General features: G+C 38.1%; 1 protein-coding gene across 1 annotated transcript in view; it reads right to left on the reverse strand.

Moving 5' to 3' along the window:
- Positions 1-900: 900 nt before the first annotated feature.
- The window catches only part of fntb (farnesyltransferase, CAAX box, beta), a 47,988-nt gene continuing 29,053 nt past the window's right edge, over positions 901-19,835 (reverse strand). Inside the window, exons 8-12 of the mRNA XM_020924265.2 lie at positions 19,628-19,757; positions 13,232-13,364; positions 10,076-10,187; positions 6,552-6,666; positions 901-1,276 (exon numbers count right to left, since the gene is read on the reverse strand). Of these exons, the coding sequence (XP_020779924.2) occupies positions 920-1,276; positions 6,552-6,666; positions 10,076-10,187; positions 13,232-13,364; positions 19,628-19,757 (847 nt within the window). The 3' untranslated portion in view covers positions 901-919. The remainder of the gene's footprint in view (positions 1,277-6,551; positions 6,667-10,075; positions 10,188-13,231; positions 13,365-19,627; positions 19,758-19,835) is intronic.

Genomic DNA, 19,835 nt, shown 5'->3' on the forward strand with positions numbered 1-19,835 from the left:
TATCATGGACGTTTTGGAGGTTCACTCCAATGCACTGACTGAGGCTGGGCTCTGATGTCTCTGCATGTGACACTGCTCTGTTACACCACAGGCATCAGGTGTGGCCATGATGTCCCACAATATTTTTTATTTCTTATCAAGCTTTAACAGAACGTCTTTTGAGAAGAATATACTAGAACATGTACTCAGCAGCGACTATATTCTATGAACAGACACATACTCGTAAATCTGTGAGCTGGAAAATGCAGTAATGTGACAAATGAAAGTCAAACATTTAACGCATTTGCACATGTACAGGATTCTGCATATTTTTCAAGCCTCAGAATTTAAATAACCGCTAAAATAACCGCATTTGTTTATGCCGAGTCGGTTAGCACAAACTGAACATTGTGACAGTTATTTAAAGCATCTGTAGTCTGAGCTCTTAGTCATAACTGAACCTGTGTTGCTTGAGTCTCAACCTGCAGACGACACATCCAAATTGTTCTCATTCTCATATTCTGCAACAGCACGATGTCTGCAGGTGCTGGGGTTTAACGATTCAGATCAGAGAGGAATTTTAGGTTTAGGATTTCAGCTAAAAATGGCAAAACAAATGAGACTCGTGAGGCTCTTTCTGCTTTCTGACTGAACTGAAATCATAACAACTTGACCATTATGCCCAACGTTTTTGTAATTAAGAATAAATCAGCTTTACAGTTGTTAGCTGTATCTGATTTAAATGTCTTCCTCATATCTGGGGACACAGATAGGCCATGTTTATTCATTTAAAATAAAAATATGACAGAGTTCCTTTAAATAATTGCAGTGTTGGCGATTTGTTAACACAAACTGAAATATTTCAACACTTATTTAAAAACTGATGAGGGATGCAAATACAAAACCAACTCCACGCCATAATAAAAAGTACTAAAGCGCTTTATTTGCTAGGTTCATTATCAAACCCTTGGACACACTTTTGACATGACTGCAGCAAAAAAAAACATGAGACATTTCGATCCGAGCTGCCCACTTCTCCAGCGCGCAGAAGCTCCAGCCGTTGGGATTTCCTGATTTCCGTGCCTCCGACCCCGCTTGCGGTCGCTCTAGGGAGTCCGTTCGGTACACAGGCACTAGGACTCCGGTTGCTCTGGCTGAGGGGGGAGGGAGGGGAGGACGAGGAGGGGGGGGAGGTGCCTGACGGTCTGTTATCCGACGGGACGGGTAGTTTGAGAAAGTAGTGGAGCGCCTGGGCAACCTTGTCGGGGCACATGTTGTAGACTGGATGGGTCGGTGCCTACGGGGAGAGAAGAGAGGAACAAAAAATAGGTTTAGAGAAGTTTTTGGGGTTTTTTTCAGTGTTTTTCTGATTATATAAGGAGGTGTGGGTGTGACCGCGGTTTTGGTATTACTGGCCTCTAGTGTAACGATTACATAAGATGACGCATTCCTTATTCTAAGCTAAATATACAGAGTTGAGTGGAAATGCAGAGGAAAAGATGACATAGGACGAGACAATGACACTGAAAAATTGCGCTTTTTTTTTTATCGTTCCTTCAAAATGTAGAGAAGCGTATTAAAGGTCTTATATTATGAGAAATTTAGAAGGAGTTTTAGGCCGTCTTTTCATTTTACTCCTCCTTAAAAACAGACCTGGAGTTGTGTTTTTTTTCTCATCTCCAAAGCTCAAAATGATCTGTTCAACTTTGTGATGTTATGAAGCGCCGGTTTTCAAGTTAACATCTACATTTTACCCTTTAGTTCAGTAGAGATTAGAAATTCCAGGACAAAAAAAATCTGAAAATGAACATAAATACATATTTCTATCATTATTTGTCTTGTCTTTGCTGCATGAACAAAAGGAACAGGAAGAAAATAAATCTTATAAACTCTGCTCCTTTCACAAATCAAAAGATTTAACATTTCTTTAATAATTGGTCCCCACCCCATTCTAGAGAAGGTGTATGGAGTTTAAAAGCACAGTGGAGCACTTCCTGTATTTCATATTACATAAGTTGGAACAGAGTGTTTTCAGTTTTAGAGAAGAACTCAGCCTTAATATGCAGGACATTATAACTAGGGCTGGGTGTCATTAAGAAGTTGATGATATGACACATACCTCGATACATAGGGCACGAGACGATACGCTTTTCGATACAGTGCACTTTTGATTCAATATGATTCGATATATTTCAAATCAATTCGATGCGATTCGGTGGAAAACAAAGGCTAAATAATCCTTGTGTCATTTGTTCACTCGTTTTTCAATATAAAACCAAAAATAAGAAAATTTTAAAAACTACTATTTTCTTCTTTATTTGTTTCCAAAACCAAAATGAAAAAACGGATAACGATTCATTCGAACAGGACTGAGTCCCGGACTGAAACCGACCAGGACTGAGACCAGACAGGACCAGGACCAGACCAGACCAGACCTGACTAAGACCAGGACCTGAAGACCGTGAGACCGTGATTGAGACGGGACTGAGACCGGACTGAGACCGACTGAGACCGAGACCTGAGACCGGGACGAGACCGGAGACCTGAGACCGACGAGACCGGAACCGAGACCAGGACCGATAATGGTTTAGTACTGGGTTAGTCCTGGTTTAGTTACACCAAGCAAAATTAGTGCAAACGGAAATTCAATAAATAAATAAAATAATTATTATTAATAATAATTAATTATTATTAAGAAGAAGAAGAAAAGAAAAGAAAACACAACAAAACACAGAACAAAATAAAATAAAAATAATTTAAACTAAATCTGACCATGATGACAGTACTTATGATTATTATTATTATTAAATTGCTTAGTTATAAATATTGAATTGAACAAAACTGGGAAATGGTCTCTCGTCTACATGTGGTTATAAATTATATCCCACAGACACAATAAAACCATAACGCAGAATTCAGGAAACAGTACAGTATATTAACCAACATCCGGATCTGCTCTTGATTTACTGTAAGAGCATTTGACAGTAACTTTAACAGGAAGAACTCACCGCACTCACTCAATATCCTAACTGTAAAAACCACAACTGCCCACTGTCGGAACTATTAAAACTCACTCACTCTACTACACTATAGTTCTATCAAGTTAATAAAAGTTTAATACACACAAAATAATGGACATAGGTGAATAATAATAATAATAATAATAATACATCAGACCAGGATAAAAAATGAACTGAAAAGGAGTTAGTTTGTGGCTGCAATATGACAAAAAAGAAACTAAAAGGGAGTCTAAAAACTGTTTGAGGCGACTGCAGAAGCTTGTCAGAGATGTTTGTCATCAAAAAAGTTGTTCGGTTGTTAACTTCACATGGATTTAACACCAAAATACCCCTTGGCATCCATTACTGAGGACATGTTAAAAAATTACAAATAAAAATAAAATGAACAAAATCTAAATGCTAAGGTGTTCATTTACCTCCAAACAGAGAGAAAATCACAAATATATATAGATGTATATTGCAAAACACTTTTTTTTCTTCGGGTCCCAGGTGGATAAACAATACTATAAGAGCACAATAAGAGACAATAGGAACAGTGGCTGCAGATTTTGATGGATGCAACTAAAATTCTACACATTTAAACAGTTTCTTTAGAGCAAAACACTTCAACTGGTAGATTTTAGTCACATAAAATCACTAAAGTATATTAAAAGATCGTGTAAAATAGAATTCCTCTTGTTTACTGGTTTAGTCCTGGTTTAGTCCTTGTTTAATTTGGCTTTAGACCTGGTTTAATCTTGAGTTGATTCTTTAGTCTTGGTATAGTCCTGGTTCAGACCCTGTTGGTACGAGTCTAGTCCTAGTTTGATGCTGGTTCAGTACAGAATTGACAATTTTACAGAGCAACGTTGTTAAAGACGTTTGCATCTAAATAACTCATATTGCGCAATTTTCTGATCCATTTTCTTCGTCAAAAACAGACCTGGAGTTGTTGGTTTTTTTCATTCACACACATTTAACCCACAAACCTGCATATTTAGACTTAGAGTTCTTCTCTCAAACAGAAAACACTCTGTTCCACGTTGTGATGTCGTGTGGTAATACAGGAAGTGCTCCTCTGCGTCTTAAACTCCATAAACCAATGTTTCCCAAACTTTTTTTTTTAAAGTCACAAACCTTCACGACCCAAGTCAATAGACATTATTCATCACAAATCACAAAATAAAGGTGGATTTGACCATTATTGAACATTAATGAGGATATTTTATCGTGTCTCTGAACAATTAGTATTACTCAAGTTTTATACAATGGAAACCAGTAACTGAACCAGAAAATAAAAGGATCCATAAGTCGCCTACTTGGACATTAACTGTAGCCCATTTCTTTTTCTTTTCAACATTCAATTGAACCAATAATACTGGAACAAAATAGTCAATAAAATAATTACAAAAAGATTAGAAATTATACAAAACACGGCTTAACATTTCAACATTTCTAGTGAGGTAGGTGGACCTGTCTGGGGTTTTTGTAGCGAGTTCCAGTCCGGGTGCAGGAGGAGAGCGCAACAGCAGCTCAGACGCAGCACTCAGTCTGTTTCTGTGCTTTGTCTTTATTTTTGTGAGCACAGATGAGTCATAAGTCACAACTGAATATTGCGGACGAACCTGCAGCTCGTGACAAGGCGACCCCCCCCCCAAAAAAAAAATCTCAAAACAACACCACACACCACTAGAATCATTTGGATGATTTTAGACCTGGAATTGTCAATCTCTACTGAACAAAATGTAAAAAGTAGACGCTATGAAAACTACCACCTGACATCACAAGTTGGAACAGATCATTCTGAGGTTTGGAGATGTGGACAGACTAATAATAAAGGGTCACTTAAAACAAATAATCAAATATAACAGTTGTTGTTGGGGATATTTTGTGTGACCCCAAATTGTGTTCATTCCACGTTCCTTCAAAACATCTGGTATTCATGAAAATCTAGTTTAATAACCCGGCACTACACTGAACCGCAGACTACCAACACTAATCTAAACCTGCATTTGCTATGGCACAACTAGATCCATGTTTTTGGATTATGTGGGATTATGAAGTCAGATTAAGAACTTTAAAAATTCACATAGATCTTAAAGGTCCTATGTGACGCAAAACGGATTCTTGTGAGGTTTAAGACGTGTTATAATGTTGTTACCTCCTCAAAAACAGACCTGGAGTTGTGTTTTGTTTCATTCAGACATTTGAGTAATTCTTTATTATTAGTCTGTCTACATCTCCAAACTCAAAATGCTCTGTTCCACTTTATGATGTCATGGAGCAGTAGTTTTCAAATCAGCAGCTACAGCACCTTTTATCATGTGTTTAGTAGAGCTATGCAATTCCAGATCCAAAATTAACCAAATGGTTCTGTGGTGTTCTGAAGGTGTATGGAGTTTAAAAACACAATGGAGCACTTCCTGTATTATCACATGACACCACAAGTTAGTGTTTTTGTGTGTGTTTTCTGTTTGCGTGAAGAACTCAGCCTATATATGCAGGGTTTTTGTGTTAAACATGTGAATGAAACAAAACACAACTCCAGGTCTGTTTGTGACGAAGAAACATTATAACATAGATCAGAAAGTAGCACAGAGGCGTCAAACTCAAATTCACAGAGACCAAAATTAAAAACTGGGACTAAGTCGTGGGCCAAACTAAATATTTATTGAAAAATTTCAAGATTGAGATATGTAATGTTAAACCTTTCCTTATTTTAAAAAATGTTTAATAATAGTTTTGCTTAAACCACAAGTGTCAAACATACGGCCCGGGGGCCAGATCCGGCCCTCCAAGACCTTTAATCTGGTCCTCGGCTGCTTTTCTACTAAAATATTTTAATTATATTTTCTATTAAAATATTGTTTATATTCTGTGGTGTTTATCACAGCAGCGTCTCCAGCGTCTCTGTACGTGGCCCCTCCCACCAGAGCAGCACAAATGAAGACTTGTCTCTTTCCAAACGCTCTTAAAGGACGATCGTTTTGACTGTTGACCGTGACACCCTCATCAGAAAAATGTCACAAATGAGAAAAGTGGAGCCAAGTGCAGGATTTTCCAATAAAAATGGTCTTATTCCTATTTGTATACAAGTTAATGTTAAAACATTGTGTTGAAATTGCATTTTCTTAAAAGTTTCAGGTTGTTCATAATATAATATTTTGTAAAAGAAAGAGTTCATCAATTAAAAAAGATTTCTGTAATAGATTTGTGTTTCTCTGCACACATTTTTTTATTTATTGCTATTTTTGGGGTATATATGCCATGAGTTTTCTGATCCAACCCCTTTGGGATCAGAGTAGGATGGATACAGCCCCCAGACCAAAATGAGTTTGACACCCCTGGATTAAACATTGAATTCAGAACAAGCATAATCTAAATAACAAAGTTTTAAATAAATAATGTCTCTATAGTCTATCTGTAGCCGGCGGGCAGCTCTAACACATGTTTCATATGATCTCGCGGGCCAAATATAATTATATCGCGGGCCAAATTTAGCCCCCGGACCTGAGTTTGACATGTCTGAAATAGTGTACCATGGGCCCTTTAATGACAGAAGAGCCTCCTCACCAGTCTGTTGTCCTCTTTGCCCAGGATGAGCTCGTGGTGGGACAGCAGGTTCCCAAAGTGCTGTGCTATGGACAGTCCGCTCAGGCAGTAACACGTGTGGTAGAAGTCTCTGGCTCTGTGCACAAAACAATGGAACCAATCATTTAACAAGAAGGAAAAAAACAGGAACAATAACTAGTTTGTCACCCTAGTTTTGTTTGTACTACTAATTATAATGTAATAGCTGCTAACCAAATGTATGGCTCACTAGGAAATGAGGCCCTATGTCAAAAATTCTGGACTGTCCCTTTAACAAGAAAACATGTACATGATCTGGTTTGACAAATAATGTATCTGTTTTTGTTTTCTGTAGACTGCATTACAAATAGGAATATCTGACACTGACTTAATTCACATGTCAAATAATCATGTTGATTTATTACATTTGGGCTACTATGGAGTTATCAGATTCGTAAGGAAAATAATTTGTTTAATCAGATTCTGAATTTTAAACACCGTTGAATTTCTCACTTTGAAAAAATGTGTTTGTATTTTTATTCTGAATTTAAGTTGCTGAAATTTTCAGTGTACATTGATGATATATGTATCTATTTTGGGCGAATAAGAAATGTACATTCTTTTACAGTGGAACATGTAACATTAAAGGTTGTATGGAAGATTTTTTTTAGTTTCAAACTGTCAGTGAAAGATTAAAATATCATTACAGAGACGCAGCAGCTTTGTAATTATGATGACCAAAAAAAAAAGAATGAAAATCTATCAACTGTGGACGTAGTGAGACCAGATAAACATCAGCCAATAGAAAACGAGGCTCCCTCATTTTCTATTGGCTGTTAGGTTGTCAATCAAACTCCCTAGTATAACTGACTTGTCGGAGCACGAGGATTACGTGGTTACGTTGCTTCCTCGCATTTCGCACAAAGTTTGTCGCGACGGCGGACGAGAATCCACGACCGGTTCGCTGCAAAAGAAAGTCAGTTTTTGAGGTCGCTGAAAGAAGAAGAGAAGAAGGAGAAAAAGAGCGAAGACAAACTGAGGTGATTCTTGGAGATCTCGTCCAGCGATGGCACGACCGAAGCAGACGAAGGGTCTAAAACTGACGTGTCAGTCGCTGAATTACTTCTAGACAGGAAACTTCAACAGTAATTCTGAATGCGCACAAGGACTGTCGCTGTATTTCTCTTCCCTTAAAAAAATCCTCTATACAACCTTTAATGAAATCACAGCAGAAATAACAACAGCAAAAATAAAAAAATTGGCCCAAAAAGTAGTGGAAAGAAGAAAATTTATTTAATCCCACCCCTTTTCTAATCTAACACATTACATTTTCAAGTATTAAAATTAAATATATATATAAAATCAGCTTTTAAATATTCAGCACAAATATTTTCAAGCCTTCAAATTCAAAAGTCAAAATTCAGCGCACAGTGAAAAAAATTTGCAGGAAAGATCCAAGATGCCAAAGTGAGAAATTCAGCGGTACTGTACTTAAAATTCAAAATCTATCTACAACTTCTCTTCCATAAATCCAAATAATTTCTTAATTTATGAATACATTTTTTCCATTTTATTTTTAAATTGTACGCGGGTGTGATGTGTTTTTAATTTCGAGTCCCAATGGCCGATAATATTGCAGAAAATGAGAAAAGTGTCACCTAAAAACATCAAATCAGTCAATGCATTTCAGTCATCCAAGAGGCTTCTTCAGTTCTGACAGAGTTCTGCAAGTCACTGCCTTTTATTTGTCTGAAGGGAGGTTCAAACTACGCTGAAACTAACACACCCTTGTTGTTTGACGTAAGTAAATACCTGTTAAATCAAGTCAAGTGCAAGTGCAACTGTCCTAAGGTGTGAACTGTCACCTGAGTCATGTTGTGAATGAATGATCGTTCCTGCCCCTAATGGGTGACCTCACACCTCACACCTCATACCACTGACCAACCCTGCTGTTTTCATTGATTTGGGGCTGTGGAGATTTTAGCTCAGTCCATTTCAGCTCACAAATACAGCCTTTTTTTTTTTTAACCTTTCTCTCAAACCACCTCATCTGTTTTGCCAGGATCTGTTCTCTGACCTGTAAACTAAACTACCGTATTTTTCGGACTATAAGGCGCACTCAAAATCCTTTAACTTTCTCAAAAATCGACAGTGCGCCTTATATATTAATTCTAGTTGTGCTTACTGACCTCAAACCGATTTTATGTGGTGCACGGCGCTCAAAAATGTGTCAAAATGTTTTAGTACGACTTTGGTAAGCTACGAAACCGCAGCACTTGATGGACTGTCGGAGCATTGTGGCTACTGTAGTCGGGAGCCTCGAGGAGTAAGAGCAATCGAGCTGTTTTTTTCAGCGCTTATAGTTTATGCGACCCAAAACATGCTACATAGGTCTCCAAGAACAGTTGATATTCAAGGTCAGTTAAATACAGTCAATCAGTGAACCTGTCCAAGGACGACAGGTGGAAATTAGCACTGATGCTACAACCTGATGTACAATGCATCTCTCCTGTTAAGGTTAATGCAAAAAATTGTGTGCTGTCCCTGTCTCAAATAAATAAATGCAAATTAGTCATGTGGTTTTAAGTTTTGTTTCTGTAAAAGGTAAACAAATGTGCGCAAAGCTGCATTAAACACATTATTACTCGATGTATATTTGAGTCGTCCTCGTAGGAAATAAAAATCCAAACTTAAATTATCCACCCACATTCGCGTTCATAATCCACATTCACCAAGACAGGGAGGCAATGCCGGGCGGATTACACCACGATCTGCCAATGGATCATGGACGCCTGGGTTAAAGGATCAGTCTCAAGGGTCTCGTTTGTTTCGCTTAATGCGCCTTATAATCCGGTGCAATTTACGTATGAAAATAGACGAGAGAATCCAACATCATTGATATTGCGCATTATAGTCTGAAAAATATGGTAGTCAAAGCATTCTGTATTGTATTTTACCTCCGGAGGTTGCGCAGAAGTGACACCGAGGACGAAGAATTCAATGGATTTAGTGATTTGGAGTGAGATCGTGAGTTTGGTAAACTAAATGTTCTGTTGTTTATGCTATAATTATCTGAATAACTGTTAATATGTGACGTTAACATATATTAACGCTTATTCAGTCTGTTGTTCTCTGTTCTACTGTTGTTACTATAACTTGCCTTTCAAGATGAAATGTCGGTTCTTGGTCTCTGATTTATAAAATAGATTTCCCCAAAAAGTACGACTTATACTCCGGAGCGATTTATAATCCGAAAAATACGTTTTATACAATTTTCTAGCCTCATAATTGGATTTAAAGGTGGATTATGTAACTTTTTGGTTGTTTCTATGGATGTCATTGCTCATTCTGTATTCAAGTTGGGCTGATTCCATTTTGAAAATCATGTTGCCTGGTTAAAAGCCGTCTCTAGGCATTTCCCCTGAGCCCAGAGTGTGTGTGCGCGCTGGTGTGCCTGTTCTCCATGTGTGCCTGCGGGTCCAGATGGTTCTGGAGGTAGAGTGGTCCAGTGTTACAGTGGTACTGACTTGCCCGGCTTGTCCAGCAGGCCTCCTGAGGGGTTCTGGCAGCACAGGAGGATGTACTCCTGCAGGGCCTGCTGCTCAAACATCCACCTCTGCTCACTGAGCGCAGACTCACCTAAACACAAACAAACAAACAAACAAACACACAGAGGACACTGAAGAGGAGGGACAAAAGTGCTTCACACATCACAACATTTGAAGAGGATCTATTATGCAAAATCCACATTTCAGAGTTTTTAACCATGTTTTATAATTGTTTCCCCTCACCATTTACTACAGATGTAACAATATCCAGATCTCATGGTACGATATTATCACGATATGCATCTCACGGTACGATATTTATTGCGATATTTTGGAGAGGCTAATTTAAATGTAGATGGGACACTTTTTTGCTTTTAAAATACCTTGACAAGATTTTAGTGTGAATTATTTCCGTCATAATCCCAAGAATTCAAGTAAAAATCATATCTTTTCATGTTGTCTGCACTGAAATGAATCATGGGATATGTAGTTCGTGATGTTTATTAACTGTTTCTACCATAAAACCATGAATTTAAGCAAAGGAACTTGTAATTCGATATATTGTGACAGCCCACGATGTTATTGTGAGACTTTTGATGATACGATAATACAATATTTCCGTTATTCTTACATCCCTCACCATTTACTCACTCAAAGTTGTATTAAGACTGATTTGTGCATGTTTCAGCAATCTTTAATAGCTTATTTCCAAGACGCTATTTTCATAAACCTCTGTTTTCACACTCCCACTGCTCTGTATTTACTTTGTTCTCCAAATGTATTTTTAAAATCTCTGATACGTGTTTGATTCGGCAGCACCGTGTAGTCATTTTGGAACAAATGAATAAAAAATCTGCGTCTCATTAGAGCGATCTGGAACTATCCATGTTTATTTTCTTAAGTCGTTTTAGATGAATATTGCGATTTAAAATGTCCATCGATTCTAGTTATACCGCAGTCACAAGCACAATAGGTTTCATTTAAGTTCTTAAAAGTAAATGTCTTTTGTTTTTAACGACAATATAAAGTTCCTATCAATATAAAGCAGCTATTAAACACTCATTAATCCAACTAGAAAAACAAAGAATGCACTAGTTTCTATTATAAAGGAAAAATTGGTTACATTAAATTTACCGCAAGCTATAAAACATGAATGAACACGTTTAATTAACAAAGTAATGTGATTATGTTTTAATGAAATACTGTGCACTCTAATGACTGCTGATAATGATGGAATTATATTTATATAAGTGAAATACAATGTTTATTTCAATGAACCCAGGATGACTGGCTGATTGCATCGCTTTCAGCTAATGGGATCCATATAAATAAACAAACAAATGCACAAATGCTGGAATTTGCTGTTTAAACTTTCAGATTGCAGACTTTTTTGACATGATTTATGGTTTATATTTGTAATTACTGGGTCTATCCACATAAAAAAAAGGTAAAAAGGCTTAATTTTAATACGGGAGGTTTGTGGAGCAGATCCAGAACACATAATGAGGTTAATTAAACGTGTTGCTTATAAGTTCGGTCATTTCTTTCAAAAACAGTGCAGAGTTCTATAGGACAATCCGTGTATCATTCGTTCATTTGCTTTTCAAAATAAAACCAAAAAAAAAAGAAAATGAAAAAACAACAATTTTCTTTATTATTTGTCTGAACCAGGACTAAACTAGGACTAAACCAGGACTAAACCAGGACTAAAACAGGACTAAAACAGGACTAAAAAAGGAATAATACAGGACTAAAACAGGACTAAAACAAGACTAAAACAGGTATTAAACAGGAATAAAACAGGTCTAAATCAGAACTTAACCAGAACTTAACTGGTCTCGGTCCCGATCCCGGTCTCAGTCCTGGCCTCAGTTCTGCTCTGGTCCCGGTCTGGTCCCGGTCTCAGTCCTGATCACCCGACAGTCTAGTCGAGTGATCCCAGTGCCGGTTTATTCCTGGTTCAGTCCTGGTTTAGACCTAGTTTAGACCTAGTTTAGACCTAGTTTTGACCTGGTTTAGACCTGGTTTAGACCTGGTTTAGACCTGTTTTGGTCCTGGTTTAGTCCTGGTTCAGTCCTGGTTTAGACCTAGTTTAGACCTAGTTTTGACCTGGTTTAGACCTGGTTTAGACCTGGTTTAGACCTGGTTTAGGCCTGGTTTAGACCTGTTTTGGTCCTGGTTTAGTCCTGGTTTAGACCTAGTTTAGACCTAGTTTAGACCTAGTTTTGACCTGGTTTAGACCTGGTTTAGACCTGTTTTGGTCCTGGTTTAGTCCTGGTTCAGTCCTGGTTTAGACCTAGTTTTGACCTAGTTTTGACCTGGTTTAGACCTGGTTTAGACCTGGTTTAGGCCTGGTTTAGACCTGTTTTGGTCCTGGTTTAGTCCTGGTTTAGACCTGGTTTAGACCTAGTTTAGACCTAGTTTTGACCTGGTTTAGACCTGGTTTAGACCTGTTTTGGTCCTGGTTTAGTCCTGGTTCATTCCTGGTTTAGACCTAGTTTTGACCTAGTTTTGACCTGGTTTAGACCTGGTTTAGACCTGGTTTAGACCTGGTTTAGACCTGTTTTGGTCCTGGTTTAGACCTGGTTTAGACCTGGTTTAGACCTGGTTTAGACCTGGTTTAGACCTGGTTTAGACCTGGTTTAGACCTGTTTTGGTCCTGGTTTAGTCCTGGTTCAGTCCTGGTTTAGACCTAGTTTAGACCTAGTTTTGACCTGGTTTAGACCTGGTTTAGATCTGGTTTAGACCTGGTTTAGACCTGGTTTAGACCTGTTTTGGTCCTGGTTCAGTCCTGGTTCAGTCCGGCATCGCAGTTTAAGTCACAGAAACGGCCGTTATCCGTTTTTTTCCATTCTTCATTTAAACATAAAATCGAAAACTGATAAACAAATCATTATCCGTTTTTTCATTTTGGTTTTGGAGACAAATAATGAAGAAAATAGTTGTTTCTTTTCATTTTCTTAAAACGAATGAACAAATGATACACGGATCTAGGACTCTGCCCCTTATCTGAAATTATGACAACCAAATTCTAGCGTTATCTCATCCTTTATTTGGACCATTTATCGAACACTACCTTCCATAGAACTATAATTTGAATGTTTGAGTGTTGAATGTTGTCGTTGTCATCGTTACCCTCTTTGCAGAAGGCCCGGTGCAGCAGAGGGAGGAGCCCCGCCTGCCAGAACGAGTAACAGCCGTCCACCAGTTTGTTGCAGCGGCCCTGGAATCCCCCCTCGAAGCGCATCTGTCTGCTCACCACCCACCGCTGCAAAAAACACACACACACATCAGGTTAATACTCATAATAACACCCATGCATGCAGTTTTATAGACACTTTAATACGCTATGTCATCAGAATGTTCAAAATTAAATTGACCATGAAACATTTTGAAATATTAACCAGACACCAGATCACAATACAAAAAAAAACAAAAAACGTAAGCTACTAATTTGAATTTCCAGAGTAGAAGTAACTTTGCCTTTCTATTACTGTATTTTTCGGACTATAAGTTGCACTTTTTTCATGTTTTGAGTGTTTCCTGCGACTTATACTCCAGTGCGATTTATATATAAAAATTTTCACACTGACAGCCACAAGAGGGTGCTCTAGGCTTGTGTGTCAGTATCTGCTGCTCCTGTTACTCCTGTACCACTGTCACTTGGCTCTACTGCACATGTCTCCTGCAGAAAGAGCCGCCGTCCTGCTGCAAGTAGCGACATATGCAGCCAAAAACAGTAATCCAGTGGCAGAAAGATAGTTTGGAGTGAGCGAGAAACTTGTGAGGGACTGACGGAAAGCACACCGTAACTGGTCGGGTCCACAGTGCAACTTTCGTGAACTCCACTGACACCGAAACCAGCGTGACGGGATTCAGAAAGGCCGGAATAATTCTAACTGGCACTGATGCTGAGTCTGACGACAGCGACACAGAAGAGGAAGCGGTGCTCCGGTTACCCCTGGAGGTTGCGCAGAAATGACACCGAGGACGAAGAATTCAATGGATTTATTGATTTGGAGTGAGATCGTGAGTTTGGTAAACTAAATGTTCTGTTGTTTATGCTATAATTATCTGAATAACTGTTAATATGTGACGTTAACATATTAACGCTTATTCAGTCTGTTGTTCTCTGTTCTATTGTTGTTACTATAACTTGCCTTCAAGATGAAATGTCGGTTCTTGGTCACTGATTTTATAAAATATATTTCCCCAAAAAGTGCGACTTATAGTCCGGTGTGACTTAGTTTTTTTCTTCTTCATTACCCATTTTTTGGCTGGTGTGACTTATACTCCTGAGCGACTTATAGTCTGAAAAATACGGCATATACAATTTTCTAGCCTCATCATTGGATTTAAAGGTGCATTGTGTAACTTTGTGGTTGTAGAGTCCATCACCTGCTTGATTCTATGGATGTGTCATCGCACTGCCTGGAATGTTCCACAATATGACATTAATTACACAGCTCTACTTTACGTTTAGTCAATAACAGCTGGTTTTATAGCTAAAAAAATACCTAGAAAAACACAAATTCTGTCTGTAAGCGGGGTTGCCTCTCCACAGATCTGAGCTGTAACGTTGTCTGGTTTGGTCTCCATGACGACAGAAAGGTTTGGGGCGACAGTAGCTCAGTTGGCAGAGCGTTTGTCCACTGATCCGAAGGTTGGGGGTTTGAATCCAGACATAAAACATCACTGGTTGAGCGGTCGGATCCACTGACCCACAAGTTGGCTGATGTGATTCCAGCTCCCACGGATGAATGCTGTCGTTGTGTCCTTGGGCAAGACACGTAACCTACCTCGCCCCCGGTGTATGAGTGTGTGTGTGAATGGGTGAGTGGTTGCTTGATGTAAAGCTCTTTGAGTGCCTTGAAGGTGGAAAAGCGCTGGATAAAAATGTGACTATTTACATTTACCAAGGTTTAATGCCATACTGTGAAACAATCCAGACAAAGCAACAACATCTCCATGGAGAAAAGCATTTGAAGGACCCTTCCACCAGAAAAGTTACACAATTTACACCTTAAACCATACAAATACTGTAGTTTGTCGTAACGTCTGTATGTAATATAGCTGTAAATAAAATGAAAAGTCAATATTTCTGTAAGTATTTGTCCAGTAAAACCTAAAAATCAGGATTCCACTTTATTTTTGCCTCCAGTTGCCTCCATTCTGTAATTTAGAAAGTGTTTGTTTACATTCTTCTAGGTTTAAAGTATTGTGCAGTCAATATTTCTGCAAGTATTTGACTAGTAAAACCTAAAAATCAAGATTTCGCTTCACTTTTGCCTCTAGTTGCCTCCATTCTGTAATTTAGAATGTGTTTGTTTAGGTCTCCATGAAGATAGAAAGGTTTAATATCACACTGTGAAACAATCCAGACAAAGCAACAACATCTCGTTGGAGAAAAGCATTTAACGGATCGTCCACAAGAAAAGATACACAATGCACCTTTACGCGTTACAAATACTGCAATTTGTGGTAATGTATGTAATAAATCTGTAAAAAAAAAATGGAAAAAGTATTGTGCAGTCAGTATTTCTGCAAGTATTTGACCAGTAAAACCTAAAAATCAAGATTTCGCTTCACTTTTGCCTCCAGTTTCCTCTATTCTGTGATTAATAATGTGTTTGTTTACATTCTTCAAGGTCTATAGTTCACTTTTCTACACACTTAAAATCATATTATAGTTTCATGTGTTCATTCTGTCCATACTCTTGTCTCTTTGTGATCAGTTAATTCTATAGCCACAGCTGCCCTGGGGTACTGGGACTGACCAAAGTCCTCCTGTTGCTCCGAGTTTCTGACCTCCTACGTGTGGATTCAGTTTTATTTTCTTTTAATGATCTGCATATATGTCCAGAGACGACATATAAAGCTTTACAGTATATTCCAGTAATTTTTTTAGTGTCTGTTGAGGTCCCTGGCACTGCGAATCCACCACATACCACAACACGGCTGCGAGATTAATCGCAAATCAAATCGAAATTAGGATTAGAACGGACGCAGATTCGCAATTCGCAAATGCTGCAGTTTTTGAAGCGCCATAATTCCCACTACAAACAACTCTCCAGTTTTATTCTGTGTAAAAACAGCTCACCCTGTAGTTTACATCTGTACAAACATGTTCTGAAATGTGATTCTTGTATTAGTTTGTCAGTTCAGATTTCAGTCTTTTCATCAGTTCTTCTGGACACTTTCAAAACTTCAAAACGAACAGAATCTTATAACTAAAACATAAATCGCGTTTCTAATCACAATTGCAATGCTCGTCCGAGAAATTGCAACTAGATTTCGTTCCCCCTTTACCACATTGATACTTGGGTGATAGGGGGAACATTTAGAGTTAAGACATAATTAGACTGACCAGATTTTCAAAATAAAAACTCCAAAATCCCTGGTTTGGGTTTGGTTGTTAATAATAAAATTGTGAATCGAGCGCATGATTAAGGAAAACTGTTATGCACTCAGTCAGTATAGTTCACATTTTCTTTGTGTTTTGGCCATTTTTAAGCCGCTTTTCTGTATTTCACAGGGCATCCCGAGGTTTGACTATCCCAAATTTAAGACGTTTTAAGACCATTTAAGTGAAAATTAAGACCAACATCGCACCCATTATGCAGGCGAAAAACACCAGATCCAGTTCTAATATGGAGCAACCAACTATTATATCTAGAATCTAACTGTGGATTAAACCAACACTTCCCCATGATCCATCCAAAGTCTTCCTCCACGCTACTGATTGTTTACTCATTGCCGCCAGCGCCTGAAACCAAAGTATTGTTTGTGCATAGTTCAAATTAGATGTTCATTCACGTTACATGATTTCACGTTGTTTTTTTTTTTTGTCCCTCTCTCCAGTTAACATCGCACTGCAGCCCGGCTGAGTACACAAAAAAAGGCTAAAATTTAACACCTTTGTGAAAAAAATAAGACTTGGACAACATAATTTAAGAATTTTTAAGGCCTTAATTTAGGAACATGAAATTTAAGACCTTTTGAACACTTTTAAGACCCCGCGGCTACCCTGATTTTGTCTAAACAAATGACAATTTATGTTTCTCTATGCTGTTGGCAGGGATCAGATTGGTCAAAAATAGGGACACCTGGGACATTTCTTGTATAAAACTGGGACAAATCACTGGTTTTGGATAAATCTGCTAGAACAGGGGACACAGGGTTCAAAACTGGGGCTGTCCCTGTGGCATTGAATAGTGTTTTACTCATCATCTCCCCTTTGCTGCTCAAGTTTAGCCCATGACCCCTTGATCTATGAACTCGTAGATCAGTGCTTACAGTTCCTTTCTGACATGAGTTACGCTAATGCCCCAGTTACGTTACTGAGGCTTCACCTACTGCTCACAAATATACAAACTAAGCAGGAAGTTAAATCAAAGTTAATAAATGTCCCAGTATAACGGAAATCTAACGTGTTCCACTTGTATTATTTTACTGGTGCTGGCAAATGTGCACTAAGAGGGCTGTAAAATGCCTTTTATATTTGGAAAATTTCACTGCTGAAAATATAAAATGATTTAAAATGGGCCTGTACCCGATTTCTTTTGCATGTATTTGAGCAAGATGTGGCTTGCCCGAGTTCGGATATATCGTATAAGCAGCTCTTGAGGTCAAAGTAAGTTCAGTGTGTACTGTCTGCAGCTACTTATAAAGCTCTGTTAGCATGCTAGTTGTAGTTCTGCTCTGCTCTGGCCTCTGAAAGTTATGAAAAGTACTTATAAACTCAACGTGGTGCATAATTAGGAAGCTTAAAATGCCTACTGTATGTGAGGGACAACTTTGAACTACAGGAAATAGTTTTAAATGAACTAGTTTGACTTGTTTTGTGTGTCAATTTGAAAGTGAAAATGTAAAGTTCAAAAGTGCGAGGTGTAATTTTTTTGTTTTTTTTTGTCTGTCACCTGCTTGTTTCGATGCCTGGAATGTTCCACAGTATGACATTAAACAGCTTTAACTTACATTTATTCAATTACGGTTGGTTTCAAAAATACCATATTTTTCGGACTATAAGTCACTTCAAATTCTTTAATTTTGATTTGATCAGATTTTATGTGGTACACGGCGCTCAAAAATCTGTCAAAATGTTTTAGTACGACTTCGGTAAGCTACAAAGCCGCACCGCTTGATGGATTGTCGGAGCATTACGGCACCGTAGTCAGGAGTCAGCGCACAAGGAGCAAGCAGTTTTTTCAGAGCTTACAGTTTATGCAAATGAGCCATGTGGTTTAAGTTTTGTTTCTGTAAAATGTAAACAAATCTGTGCAAAGCTGCAATAAACACTTTATTACTCAATGTATATTTGAGTCGTCCTTGTAGGAAATAAAAATAACAAACTTAAATTATCCACCCATATTCACACTCATAATACACATTCACCAAGACAGGGAGGCAACGCCGGGCGAATTACATCACGATCTGCCAATGGATCGTGGACACCTGGGCTAAGGGATCAGTCTCAAGTGTTGTCCGTTTGTTTCTCTTAATGCGCCTTATAATCTGGTGCCTTTTATGTATGAAAATAGACGAGAGAATTCAACATTATTGAAATTGCTCTTTATAATCCGGTGCGCTTTATAGTCCGATAAATACGGTACCTAGAAAAACAGGCATTCTGACTGTGAGCGGGGTCGCCTCTCCACAGATCTAACCTGTAACTTGGTCTCGTTTGGTCTCCATGAACATAGAAAGTTTTAATGCCACACTGCGAAACCTTCTAGACAAAGCAATAACATCTCCACCAGAAAAGTTACACCTTTGCACCTTTAAAAGAAGATTTTCTAGTTATGTTTTTTCGAAAGTGTGTTCAAGTAGTTTTCCATGAATCATTTCCTGAGAGCGAGGATCAGACAGTTACATCATTATTGACATATAGTGAATTGGTACATTGGAGGAGTTTGTTTATCTGTATTAAAAACTAAACTACAACGTCTCTATAAAATGTATTATTATTAAACGTTCTGAAAATTAAGTTTGCAAGATAAATCACAATCAAATCCTAGCTTTAATCTTTTAAGTACCTCCATTTCTTGAACAAATATCAATATATTCTGCAAAAAAACTCCTAACCGTGTAGTCTGAAAAGTGATTCTTGCATTAGTTTGTCAGTTCATATTTCATTCTGTTTCCAATTCTAAAAATTCAAATTCTTAAGAAATAAATGTCAGAAAAAATGTGAAATTTTAGATATTTTTTCCCAAATTCTTCAACCTTACTCAAAATCCATCTTGTGATCTTGTTAAGTAAAAATAGTCTGATTTGAAACTAAAGTACGAGTAAATCAATTAAAAATCCAAGCCTGCACTTACAAGGCTCCTTTAAAACTTTTTATCAGAAGATCAATATCTGTGTCCATTCATTTTTATTGAATTTAAGGACAATACCAGATCTCAAAGCTTGAACAAATCTTACAGAGTCTGTCCTTGTGTCTATAATATTGACACAGACCAGACACAGTTTTTATGAGCTTTGTGTTCTGTCAATGAACATGTCCACTTATGTAGAGAGCCCGTTTACCAGCAGAGCCTTGAGGTCCAGCATGTGCTCCTTGTCCAGTATGACCATGGCCGCCGTGCCGCAGAAAGTGTAGCCCCCGTGAGCCTCCAGACCGGGCACTCCGCTCAGCCCGCCCTCCCAGTTTTGACACCTGCAAAACAAAATCAGAACTATTCAAAGGTCCTATATGATGGACCAAAATGGATTCTCGTGAGCTTTAAGTCCTGTT

This window comes from Boleophthalmus pectinirostris, unplaced genomic scaffold, assembly GCF_026225935.1.
Source record: "Boleophthalmus pectinirostris isolate CB_2022bp ecotype Guang Dong unplaced genomic scaffold, ASM2622593v1 HiC_scaffold_13, whole genome shotgun sequence".
NCBI classification, from domain to species: Eukaryota; Metazoa; Chordata; class Actinopteri; order Gobiiformes; family Gobiidae; genus Boleophthalmus; species Boleophthalmus pectinirostris.